The sequence below is a fragment of the Anolis sagrei genome, chromosome 1 (genome assembly GCF_037176765.1).
Source record: "Anolis sagrei isolate rAnoSag1 chromosome 1, rAnoSag1.mat, whole genome shotgun sequence".
NCBI classification, from domain to species: domain Eukaryota; kingdom Metazoa; phylum Chordata; class Lepidosauria; order Squamata; family Dactyloidae; genus Anolis; species Anolis sagrei.
Genome location: NC_090021.1, coordinates 14,740,340 through 14,754,078, shown reverse-complemented (window position 1 = coordinate 14,754,078; position 13,739 = coordinate 14,740,340). Strand labels below are relative to the sequence as shown.

Here is a 13,739-nt window from a genome sequence, read left to right as displayed (position 1 = left end):
ATTTCAGCTGTAGTCTAGGATCCATATTTAGATCAGTTATTGATTTTTGGTCTATATAAACAATGGAAAATTGCAGCACATCAAGTTTAACCTTCTCTTCTTCCTTATTCGCTTTTCATTCATTGTCTACATCTGTGCAGGGCTGCTTTTGAAGAAGAATCAGAAACTAATTGATTTTGACGTTATTTGTCAGCCCAGATTTCAAGTGTTGGTCTTGATGAACAACATTATTAATGTTCTTGTGTTATTAATGTAAAATGCTCTTTTAGCAGTCACCATCACAGCTCCTCCTCCTTTGTTTGGTACTGTCTTACACAAGCTGTGTCTGCTTCCTTAACTCCATTGTTGAAACACAGGCTCACTTGAAGGGAAAAAAGAATAGAGTCCCAGGAACGGAAAGGAGAGCCTTGTAAGTTCCCTATTGCTGCCAATGGGCCAGATCCAGCTGTATTTTTCGGTTGGGGACCGAACACGGCAATCCGGCTACCTGCCCATTTTTGGGAGGCGCACAAAAACGGATATGGGGGTCTACTGGAATCCAGCCAGCAGAAATAAATCAAGGTTCAGCTGAAATGCACAAGCCTAGTGTTGGTAAAAATGTCAATGGGAGAAGAAAACCATGACAGCAGATCAGAAGAAAAGCAATGGTTTTATCCAAGGAGCCAAATATGAAAGAGGGAGGAAAAGAATTAACTTTTTTCGTTTGTTTCTCCTGATCTTGAAAAATGTTTACAAATCGCAGACACCATGGAGATTGTGATGCTAAAGTGTAAGCTAACCTCAGAGGAAAATTGCTACTCTTCAAATTTTCATAACCACTGGATTTCTTTCTTTTTTTTATAAAGCCCTCAACACTTGGCACGCTCGCATGCAAGCAGTCATACACGCAATTTCACTTTCTTGAGGCCATTGATGTTTGCAAAATGAGGACCCGTTGCCAAAACCTCCAGCAGCAGCAATGAGATCAGCTGCGGACAGGGGTTGGGAATGCTATTTAATTGCCAATAGCATGGTTTTTACTCTTCCCACTGTGTAAACTTTGCCTACAAAACCAGGTCCCTAAGATCTACTGCAGACGTTTCCACCATTATTCTAAGAGATGATTGCCATCAAAAACAGAAACAAAATCTGCTGCAAGTGGAAAGTTGGCAGGATGCAACTGGCAAGCGAAAATGGCACATTACTTTGTCGGACCTCTGGGTGCCGTGGTGCTGGGCTGTAGGCAAATGGAGAGAAAAGGCAATTTCCTCCAGAAGTGTGCTCCCGTGTTACTTTTGCTTATTAAAACTAATAAAAGCTGTCGGGGAGTGCCATAGCTCTGGAGTGGAGCACATGATTCCCATGCAAAAATGTCCTAGATTCACTTTGTGAGTTGCAGAGTTAAGGTAAGACTAGTTGGCAAGGACAATACTTGGATCAGATGTGCCAGTTATCCAACTCAGTATCAGCTAGGTAGCTAAATTTATTTATATAGGTTGAGGATCCCTTATATGGAGTCTCGATACTCTAAAATTGTCCACATGGGTGACTTAAATGGCGATTTTTTAAAATTTCTAACTTGGATATCCAGCATTGCCCGGGTTATTTGAAAAAGTCATATTTTTTTTACAAAATGCATAAAGTTGTGGGTGAAGTACAATTCACATCAGGCTGGGTTAACCCTCTGAAACTCCATCTGTGCTTAAAGTTTGTCATGTTGGGCGAGTTTGCTCTCTAGATCAGTGGTTCTCAACCTGTGGTCAGCAGATGTTTTTGGCCTACAACTCCCAGAAATCCCAGCCAGTTTACCAGCTGTTAGGATTTCTGGGAGTTGAAGGCCAAAAACATCTGGGGACCCCAGGTTGAGAACCACTGCTCTAGACGCATCATTGGTAGGATGTGTCTGGTCTCTGCTCACAGGACAAACTACAGCTTTCCCTACGGTAGGTTCAGTTGGTCTCTCAAACCCCTACAGTAGGTTCAGTAGGTCATGGGGGTTCTTTGTGCCAGTGGTGGTCACAGTTTCTCTGGATGTAGGTGAACTATAACTCCCCAAAATGAAGGCCAGTTCCCCTCAAACCCCTCCAACATGTTCAGTTGGTCATGGGAATTCTGTGTGCCAAGTTTGATACCGATCCATCATTGGTGGGGGTCACAGTTTCTCTGGTTGTACGTGAACTACAACTCTCAAAACTCAAGGTCAATCTCTCCCAAATCCCCCCAGTAATCAAATTTGGGCATATCAGGTATGCGTGCCAAGTTTGGTCCAGATCCATCACAATGCTCTCTGGATATAGGTGAACTACAAGTCCTATAAATCCATCCAAAGACCTCCAGTATTTTTTTGTTGGTCATGGAGGTACTATGTGCCAAATTAGTTGCAGGTCCATCTTTGATGGGGTTCAGAGTGCTCTCTGATTGCAGGTGAACTATAAATTCCTATAAATAAAGACTTAAAAAGCCAAAAATTAAAAATACGTTACAATGCATGTGCAAAACCACATACAGTGTTGCCTCACTTATCGCAGGGGTTACGTTCTAGGACCACCCGCGATAAGTGAAAATCTGCGAAGTAGGGATGCTATATTAATTGTAATATTTGTACATTATTGGATGTTATTGAGGCGGCATGGGGCTTCCAATGGGCTGTATCCCTGCCCGGAACGAAGAGGTGGACAAAGCACATCCGCTCGCAGCCCGAGCCATTGACGGAATGAGCAAAAAGAAGCGACAGGACGCTAGAGACCGCACACAAGCCTCCCTTTCAGAGGCCCATTGTAATGTAAATGTAAATAAATCTGCGAAATAGCGAGTCCACGTAAAGCAAACCACGAAGTTGTGAGGGAACACTGTATATACACAAATATATACACGGAAAACACATATACACAGACTGGGCCACAGCAACACATGACGGGACAGCTAGTAATGTATAAATATTAAAATTAATATGACATCCCTACTTTGCGGATTTTCACTTAGTGCGGGTGGTCCTGGAACAGAAGCCCCACGATAAGTGAGGAAGAATTTGCAGTAATGTCCAGAAAGCTGCTTATTAAAACATTAGAAGACAATACTATAGTGTTTGAGTGCCCCATGGCACATTGTATCTTTTGCTGTGTAGGTTAAATTTTTGTCCAGTATTAAATAATGCTTCAATTACATTTATTTGCCCCACTCTCTGCCCATCTTCTGTCTTGCAGCTTCTCCTCGTCTTGATTCTCCGGTCAAAGATGATGCGGTGCATGTCATCAAAGTGGTAATTCTCATAAATCTTAATCTTTTTTAAAAAATTAACATGTTACGATACAAGCCTTATATAACTTCATGAAAGCATTTTTATATTATTATTAATGGCTATTGGTGTGTTGAGAGGCAATACATTAATGCCATGAATAAATACTCCACTTAGCCTCTTGACAAGATGAAGAGACAAATAATTCCCAGAAAACCATACTATCCTATACCACTTGTATGTCAATAAGGGGTTGAATGGGGTAATTAACTTTTTGGTATGTGTGTATTTGTAAAAAAATTCTGATGGTGTATTCTATTATATATATTATTTACCCTTACCTGCACAGTAATGCTGTGGAGCAGTCTAGGAATATGAGACCTTAATAGTATAAGAGGAGATTTAATCTAGGTTCGCCTAAACCACATAAGCACTCTATAGGTAGATAGATAGGTGTTTTTGCTCTAAAGCCTGCTATAATCCTTTCTTCAGCTCTTACCTGTTTTAGACTTATTTATTTACTACATTTATATCCCACCCTTTTCAATCCTGTAGGGCAGTGTTTCTCAACCTGGGGGTCACGAGGGGGTGTCATAAGGGTCACCAAAGACCATCAGGAAACACAGCATTGTCTGTTGGTCATAGGGGTTCTGTGTGGGAAGTTTGGCTCAATTATATCATTGGTGGGGTTCAGAATGCTCTTCAATTGTAGGTTGAATCCCAGCAACTACAACTCTCAAATGTCAAGGTCTATTTTCCCCAAACTTCGCCAGTGTTCACATTTGGGCATGTTGAGTATTCGTGCCAAGTTTGGTCCAGATCCATCATTGTTTGAGTCCACAGTGCTCTCTAGATGTAGGTGAACTACAACTCCAAAAGTTAAGGTCGATGTCCACCAAACCCTTCCAGTATTTTCTATTGGACATGGGTGTTCTTTGTGCCAAGTTTGGTACAACTCCATCGTTGGTGGAGTTCATAGAATCATAGAATCAAAGAGTTGGAAGAGACCTCATGGGCCATCCAGTCCAACCCCCTGCCAAGAAGCAGGAATATTGCATTCAAATCACCCCTGACAAATGGCCATCCAGCCTCTGTTTAAAAGCTTCCAAAGAAGGAACCTCCACCACACTCCGGGGCAGAGAGTTCCACTGCTGAACGGCTCTCACAGTCAAGAAGTTCTTCCTAATGTTCAGATGGAATCTCTTTTCTTGTAGTTTGAAGCCATTGTTATGCGTCCTAGTCTCCAAGGAAGCAGAAAAACAAGCTTGCTCCCTCCTCCCTGTGGCTTCCTCTCACATATTTATACATGGCTATCATACCTCCTCTCAGCCTTCTCTTCTTCAGGCTAAACATGCCCAGTTCCCTAAGCCACTCCTCATAGGGCTTGTTCTCCAGACCCTTGATCATTTTAGTCGCCCTCCTCTGGACACATTCCAGCTTGTCAGAATGCTCTATGATTGAAGGTGACCTATAAATCCCAGCAACTACAACTCCCAAATGACAAAATCAGTCCCCCGTCCCCCCATCCAACCAGTATTCAAATTTGGGCGTATCGGGTATTTGTGCCAAATTTGGTCCAGTGAATGAAAATACATCCTACATATCAGATATTTACATTTTGATTCATAATAGTAGCAAAATTACAGTTATGATGTAGCAACAAAAATAATTTTATGGTTGGGGGTCACCAGGACATGAGGAACTATGTTAAGGGGTCGCGGCATTAGGAAGGTTGAGAAACACTGCCGTAGGGGACTCAAGGCAACTTACGTATATAGGCAAGTATTAGATGACAAAAACACACATAATAGAAACATAAGAATTAAAAGATATAAAACCTTTAAACCAATTATTGAAATCATGCAATCCAATATTGTAGTCCGTGGCCGTTCCAATTTGTTGTTGCACTATTTCATCTATTCTTATTGCACTGATAGATTACTCATTGAATGCTTGGTCGAACATTCACATTTTAGCCTTTTCCTAAAGGTCAGGAAGGAGGGGGCTGATCTAATTTCACTTGGGAGGAAGTTCCTTAGCCAAGGGGCCACCACTGACAAGGCCCTGTCTCATCCCCTGCCAACCGCGCCTGCGAAGAAGGTGGGATGGAGAGCAGGGCCTCCCCAGAAGATATTAATCTCCTTGCTGACAATTATATGCTGCTCCCCCCAAGTGTACTAAACACATACAGTTTCATTTTCTATAAAGGTACAGCTGCAGTGCAGAATGCAATCTGGCACCACTTTAAAGACCCTGTCAGACTACAACTCCGGGACTCCAGACCACTGGGTCATGACAGTGGAAGTGATGCCAAGCTGCAGTGTAGATACACCTTCAGTCAATTCAGCACATGGCTTTCTCCATCTCAGATGACAAGAGGGTCCATCTACAATACAGCTTGGCACCACTTGAAACACCATGACACAACGCTCTGGATTCCCGGAAGCATTACAGCATCTTATTATTACAGCAACTTTTTCAAGGTTTGCTCTATGGAAAAGACTTGAGACATCCAATTTGTTTTCCCTTTTAAATACAGGAATACCTTGAAAACGGACCCTTGTTTTCAGAACTGAAATTTTACCAGCGAGCTGCAAAACAAGAGCATAGTAAGTTGAATATAATATTCTTAATGTTTATACCAGGCATGGACAAACTTTGGCCCTCCGGGTGTTTTGGACTTCAACTCCCACAATTCCTAACAGCCGGTAGGCTGTTAGGAATTGTGAGAGTTGAAGTCCAAAACACCCGGAGGGCCAAAGTTTGCCCATGCCTGGTTAATATTGTCTTAAGGTAACATTTTTGTTTGTGTAAACACAGACTGGTCATTGATTTTCTGTGTCTTTACGTCTCAAAAAGTTACGGCATACATTTTTATAATGTTGTTTTCTGATGGCAGTTTGAAAAAAACTCAAGGATAAAGCCCTATATATTTAAAACATCTCTCTTTTTGGTTGTCTCCTTTTGACAGTCAAGAACTGGATGAAGATGAAAGGCTTGGCCTTTTTAGGGATTCCGGTCTTCTAGGGATCGGGCCAGGCTGAACACAATGGCAAAAGGTAAGCGAGTAGATGGGCAAACAGATGGAGAGATATTTTAAGGCATTTGTCCATTGCAGTCCAGCTCACCAAAAGATCTCATATAAACGCAGATTTACTTGTTTTGTGGGAATAGCATCTGGTTTAGCTCAGTGGCAGAGAGCAAAGTTTGGGGGGGAAAAATTTTTTTGAGCTCCCAGAAACCCCCAGTCATACTTTGCATGAAGAAGGATGAGTTCAAAGATTACTCTCCTTGACATTTCAGGGTAAGCCAGTGCTTCTCAACCTGGGGGGGGGGGGGGGGGGGTTACAACGGGTTTCATTGGGGTCACCAAAGACCATCAGAAAACATATATTTCTGATGGTCTTAGGAACCCCTTTGGCAAAGGCTGAAGATCTCTCTGCCTGGCCTTCTCTTCTTTTTTGGAAACAGACGGCGTATCTTCCCACCAAAAGCCCTCCACTAACTGCTCAGCTAAAGGGAAGGCTGTTTCTGAGACTCCAAACTGGGAGGGCAGAGCAGGCGTGATTGGCACATGGCAGTGTAGTGCTTATTCATGGGTGAGGGAGATCGTGTAAGGAGGGAGAGAGGCTCACAACAGCAAGTTCATTCAAGGCATGGGGGTTCTGTGTGGGAAGTTTGGCCCAATTTCATCATCGCTGGGGTTCAGGATCCTCTTTGATTGTATAGATCCCAGAAACTACAACTCCCAAATGTCAAGGTCTATTTTCCCCAAACTCCACAAGAGTTCACATTTGAGCATATTGAGTATTCATGTCAAGTTTGGTCCAGATCTATCATTGTTTGAATCCACAGTGCTCTCTGGAAGTAAGTGAACTACAACTCCAAAATTCAAGGCCAATGCCCACCACGCTCTTCCGGTATTTTCTGTTGGTCATGGGGCTCTATTGGTTCTGTGTGCCAAGACTGGCTCAATTTCATCGTTGGTGGAGTTCAGAATGCTCTTTGATTGTAGGTTCACTATAAATCCCAGCAACTACAACTCCCAAATGACAAAATCATGGGGTTCTATTGGTTCTGTGTGCCAAGACTGGCTCAATTCCATCATTGGTGGAGTTCAGAATGCTCTTTGATTGTAGGTTAACTGTAAATCCCCGCAACTACAACTCCCAAATGACAAAATCATGCGGTTCTATTGGTTCTGTGTGCCAAGACCAGCGCAATTCCATCATTGGTGGAGTTCAGAATACTCTTTGATTGTAGGTTCACTATATATCCCAGCAACTACAACTCCCAGATGACAAAATCGGCCCCCACCCCATAAGTATTCAGATTTAGGTCTATCGGGTATTTGGTTCAGTGAATGAAAATACAACCTGCATATCAGATATTTACATTATGATTCATAACAGTATCTAGATTACTGTTATGAAGTAGCAACGAAAATAATGTTATGGTTGGGTTCTTGTAGGTTTTTTCGGGCTATATGGCCATGATCTAGAGGCATTCTCTCCTGACGTTTCGTCTGCATCTATGGCAAGCATCCTCAAAGGCATCCTCACTACCTCTGAGGATGCTTGCCATAGATGCAGGCGAAATTTCAGGACAGAATGCCTCTAGACCATGGCCATATAGCCCGAAAAAACCTACAACAACCCAGTGATTCCGGCCATGAAAGCCTTCGACAATACAGTGTTATGGTTGGGAGTCACCGCAACATGAGGAACTGTATTAAGGAGTTATGGCATTTGCAAGGCCGAGAACCACTGGGGTAAGCGAACTCATATAGCAAAGTTGTGCTTGGGAATATGGTGAATTGCCATTTGACTCCCATGTCTGTGGGATCCACATCTTACAAAATAGATAACATCCCCAGGCATTTGCTAGGTCTTTTTGCAGGGCTCTGTGACATTCTTGGGTGAAGAGGTCCTTAATTTCGATAGGATTCACAGTTACTGTGGTTTCATGCAAAGCCCAGGAACATATCCTTCATGGATATGGAGTTGTAGTTTATTACTAACTGCTCCTACTTATGGTGGTCAGCTTTATTAAAAGGCAGATTAATTAACTGATTAGTATATAGGCTGTTGATGATGAAGTCAGAAGGCAACAGGGTTTGACAACTTTCCTTTCTGTTGTAATAGTTATAGGTTTATGGTGATGGAGAGATTAGGAGAGGATCTGCAAACTATCTTTGAAAGGAGAGGGCGAAGGTTTAACAAGGCAACCGTTCTGCAGATTGGGGTACGAATGGTAGGTATCAGCTCTCATGGCAGTATAAAGCTGGGAAGAAATCACCGGACCATTGCTTTCAAGCCATTGTCCTAGATACTTGTTATCTGAAATTCTGACAGATGTTTGTGCATTCTTGCTTGAAAAGAAGACCTCTAAGGAAGGGATTTTGCAACCTTTTCCAGCAGCCTGTTCCGTTGCTCCCTTGAGCCTAGAGTTAAATATATACTTTTATTTTGTGCTCACATTTTATTTTATGTATATCACACCTTTCTTCCAGCAGGAGACCCAAGGCAGCTTGCACTGAGATAACGCTAAAAAACTGATGATAAAACTCCCAATTAAGCAATTTGCCGTATTGAAGTGTAAAATTATTTTAAAATATGGTGCTTCTACTGCTGTCACATCCAAACTGCTGACCAGATTCATAGACACTTATCTTTAGTAAAGCAAACTTTAGTAAAGTCTTAGTTGTTCATTGGATGCTACAACTAAAAGTTTCTATATATGTAAATACGATACAACATGCCATATATACTTGAGTATAAGATGACCCGAATATAAGCCGAGGCACCTAATTTTACCACAAAAAACTGGGAAAATGTATTGACTCGAGTATAAGCCGAGGATGGGAAATAAAAAAGAAGAAGATACCAATAAAATTACATATATAAAATTACAATCGACATTGGAATGGCCTGGTCTATGTGCTTGGATCATATGATTTTAATCTTTGTACAGTAGAGTCTCACTTATTCAACCTAAACAGGTCGGAAGAACGTTGGATAAGTGAAAATTACAACAGCACAACAACAGAGAGGAAACAAACAAGGACATCTAATTACCTCTCAACAAAAGTTTGCTCCAGGCTCTGTCAGACCATTATATGCTAATCAAGGTGGTCAGTTGAAACATTCACACCTAGCTCCAGCAGACAAGAGTCCTTTGTCTCACCCTGGTCATTCCACAGATATATAAACCCTTTTTCCTAGTTCCAACAGACCTCACTACCTCTGAGGATGCTTGCCATAGATGCAGGCGAAACGTCAGGAGAGAATGCCTCTAGACCATGGCCATATAGCCCGAAAAAACCTACAACATCCCAGTGATTCCGGCCATGAAAGCCTTTGACAATACAATAATAGAGTAAAGTAATTCATGTAATAAAAATAGAGTAAAATAATAAATGTTATTATAATAATAGAGTAAAATAATGTAAATGCAATAGTTATAATAATATAGTAAAATAATAAATGTAATAAAAATAATACCATAATAATCTATATTAAAAAAATGTAATGTTAGTTTGTGGGATTAACATATCTCAAAAACCACTGGGCGAATTGACACCAGATTTGCACACAAGACACCTTTCAGGCCAATGAGTGACCATCACTCATAAAAACACTGGAAAACTCCGTGAAAGGGGCTTAAAAAGCCAAAAAAAGCAAAAAGACACTACAGTGCATGTGGAAAAATGACTCCCCCACCAAACAAAACACACAATAGCATATCCACACTCTCTTCCGAACTACAGTTCCCATTATCCCCTAGACCAGGCCATTTAGGAGAGGAGGATTATCCAAATGCACTGCTTCCAAGCTGCAAACTTTCTTCACTTTGGATTTCTTTGAGAACATCCCAATCCCTGCATATCTCCAGTTTCCTATTCCTGGACTGCAACTCCCAGCAATCTTCCAGATAGATAGGCTAGATAGAGATAGAAAGGGAGGGAGGTAGATTGATCAGGAGGACTGCTGGGAGTTGCAGTCCAAGAATAGGTAGAGAAGGAAGAAAGGGGAGAAAGAGGAAGCGAAAGAAAAGGGAAGTAAGGAGAGAGGAAGAGAAGGATGGAAGGAGAAAAGGAAAGAAAGAAAAAAAGGGAAGTAAGGAAGGAAAGAGGGAGGGAAAGGAGGAGAGAATGAAAGGAGGAGAAAAAAAAAAGACGGAAAGAAGGTTGGCCACAGCAATGTGTGGCGGGTACAGCTAGTAACATAATAAGATAATAAATAACTTTGACTTGAGTATAAGCTGTGGGGAGCTTTTTCAGCCTAAAAAAACGGACTGAAAATTTGGCTTATACTTGAGTATATATGGTACTATATGTATACTCATGTATACGTTGACCTCATGTCTGTCCAAGGCAGGTTTTGGAACCAAAATTATGGATTATGATATGGCCCATGGATAATCAAGGGATAATACTGATGTATACTGATTTGTTGGAAACCGCCTTGAGTCGCCAATTGGCAGAGAAAGGCAGTATACAAATACAGTAAATAAATAAATAAAATAAATAACATTGCAGATGGAGGAAAGAGCTAGTTAGTGCTACAAGCCGCTTTAGCCATGAATATGTTGGTGCTTAAATACACCAATACACATATATATATATACACACACACATATATATAGAGAGAGAGCAGGTTCTTACTTGGTAAACAGGATAATATTGCTGTTCTAAGGAACTGTTTAGTGTTCTCTGCTAGAGAGAAGTGTTGTTTTTGTTAGTTGTGTTTTTAGTGAGCTCTTCAATTGTTTCTTATCTTAAGAAAATGCTCTGTCATATTTTTCCTCTTCACCTTCTCATGTAACAGCTAAAACTTGCTGATCTGCTAGTCAAAGGGATATTTAAAGAGATTATTTATAACATAAATAAGGAATTCTGGCTTTGTAACTTTTTTTTGTCCTTCCTAACAGTTGGATGTCTTAGAATATATACATGAAAACGAATACGTGCACGGAGATATTAAAGCAGCTAATTTACTTTTGGGCTACAGAAATCCACATGAGGTAAATAAATATTGAATCCCCTTTCTCCTAATGCTTTATTGTTATGTTTGTTATCAATACTTTAGTTCAGGCTTTCCCAACATGCTGTTCTTTGGATGTGTTAGAACAACAAGTCCTATTCCAATCATGCTGGCTGCGGGTGTTGCAGGAAAAACAACAACAACAGTACAACCACTTCAATGCTTAGGCTCTGTGCTCCCCTTATTTGGATGGTTTGATTATTCACAGTTTTGATCAAAATTGTTATCTATAGGAATATGTAGGTGATAGAACTTGATTAGAAGACCTAAATTTCCTGGTAATATTTCAGGTAATTTATTAGTAATTCTTCTCTTTGTGTTTTTCCATTTTCATGAGGATCTTGTGCCCTTAACTGTAGAGTTACAATTGAAATGACAATATAATAGTAATAACAACACTTTATTTATATTCCACCCTTCTCCCCAAGGGGACCCAGAGCGGATTACAACATATAAGCAAACACAGGCAAACATTCAATTCCTTGTTACAAAATGGAAATATACTGAAACTCAAATACACAGACAAAGGCTTCTCCTTTCATTTCCAGCTCTGAAGGCAGTCTTAATATCTGTCTCTGGTAGAGATGTTTTTCTCCATTTCCAAGCTGAGGAGCCTGCATTGTCATATTACAAGATATAAACAAACAGGCAAACATTCAATGCCTTGTTACAAAATGTAAATAAAGTGAAACTCAAATACGCAGACAAAGGCAAAGGCTTCTCCTTTCATTTCTGGCTCTGGAGGTGGTGTTCATATCTGGCTCTGGGAAAGGTCCTTTTCTCTCTTTCCAAGCCCAGGAGCCTGCATTGTCGTATTACAACATATAAGCAAACACAGCCAAACATTCAATTCCTTGTTACAAAATGGAAATACACTGAAACTCAAATACGCAGACGAAGACAAAGGCTTCTCCTTTCATATCCAGCTCTGAAGGCAGTGTTCATATCTGGCTCTGGGAAAAGTGCTTTTCTCTTTTTCCAAGCCCAGGAGCCTGCATTGTTGTATTACAACATATAAGCAAACACAGGCAAACATTCAATTCCTTGTTACAAAATGGAAATACACTGAAACTCAAATACGCAGACAAAGGCAAAGGCTTCGCCTTTCATTTCTGGCTCTGAAGGCAGAGTTTATATCTGGCTCTGAGAAAGGTCCTTTTCTCTCTTTACAAGCCCAGGAGCCTGCATTGTCATATTACAACATATAAGCAAACACAGCCAAACATTCAATTCCTTGTTACAAAATGGAAATACACTGAAACTTAAATATGCAGACAAAGGCAAAGGCTTCTCCTTTCATTTCCAGCTCTGAAGGCGGTGTTCATATCTAGCTCTGGGAAAGGTGCTTTTCTCCATTTCTTTTTTTAAAATAATGTTTTTATTGTGAATATATACATTACATAAAAAGTGGTGGACCAATTAGGTTGTGATAGAAAAGTAGGAAAAAAGACGTGGGGTGGGTGAGAAGGTAGGAGGGCCAATGCGAAAGGGCTTCCCTGTAATGGAAAGATGAGTGAATAAAAAATAAAGAAAAAATATATTAAAAAACAAAACATTTCTAAACCGAGGAGTCTGCACTGTCATAGACACCTCGTGGTCGTGTGGCTGGCAAGATTGCTTGGAGAATCTCTTTGCCTTTTCCCACCCAAGCGGTACCTATTTGTCTACTCACATTTGCATGTTTTCAAACTGCTACATTGGCAGGAGCTAGGGCTGAGAGTGGGAGCTCACCATGTCTCACAAATTTGAATTGCCAACCTTCAGGTCAGCAGTTCATCAGCACAAGGGTTTAAGCCATTGTGCCACCACAGAGTATTGTGTATTTTGAGGTACAACGATAAATGATGTCACTGTATATCTCAATGCAGCTTTATACATGTTATCAAGACATGTGTGCAGAATTATGCCATGCAGACCATCTTTGGGCAAACAGACAGGGATTGTGCCCATGAGCAGGCCAGCTTGATGGGGCTTGCTGTTTTCCAATATCACCGAAGCCCATGCGAACCTCTTGCCCCCAGGGAGGAATGCCTTGGGAAGATCAGGCTTTACATCCTGCGCTACAGTTGATTGCTGCTTTATTGCTAATAACGCAGTCATTGAGTTCTGTGTCCTAATTAAGTTGGCCTGCTAATACAGTGGTGATCCGAATTTATTACTAAGCTAACAAAGCAATATATCTCATCGGGTTTTATATGGCAGCTCCATTGACCGAAAAACCAAATGGCGAGATCTATCACTCATTTCGTAATGCTTTTCTCCCAGTATGGTTCTTTCTACTACCGCGTAGATGTTTTGACATTAGCTTCCGTATTCTTGAAGCTGTAAACTTGCATATTTGGTGTGTGTGTGTGTATGTGTGTGTGTGTGTGTGTGTGTGAAGTTGCTGCCCCAACTTTGCAATTCCATAGTTTTGAACAGTTTGCATAACACTAATAATAGTAATAATAATAATAATAATAATAATAATTATTATTATT

At 40.8% G+C, this 13,739-nt stretch overlaps 1 protein-coding gene across 1 annotated transcript in view; it reads left to right on the top strand.

Moving 5' to 3' along the window:
- VRK2 (VRK serine/threonine kinase 2) overlaps window positions 1-13,739 on the top strand; it is a 90,748-nt gene that overhangs the window by 9,154 nt on the left and 67,855 nt on the right. The window contains 5 exon segments of the mRNA XM_067462815.1: window positions 3,183-3,238; window positions 5,754-5,823; window positions 6,186-6,273; window positions 8,359-8,467; window positions 11,147-11,239. Coding sequence (XP_067318916.1) covers window positions 3,183-3,238; window positions 5,754-5,823; window positions 6,186-6,273; window positions 8,359-8,467; window positions 11,147-11,239 — 416 coding nt within the window.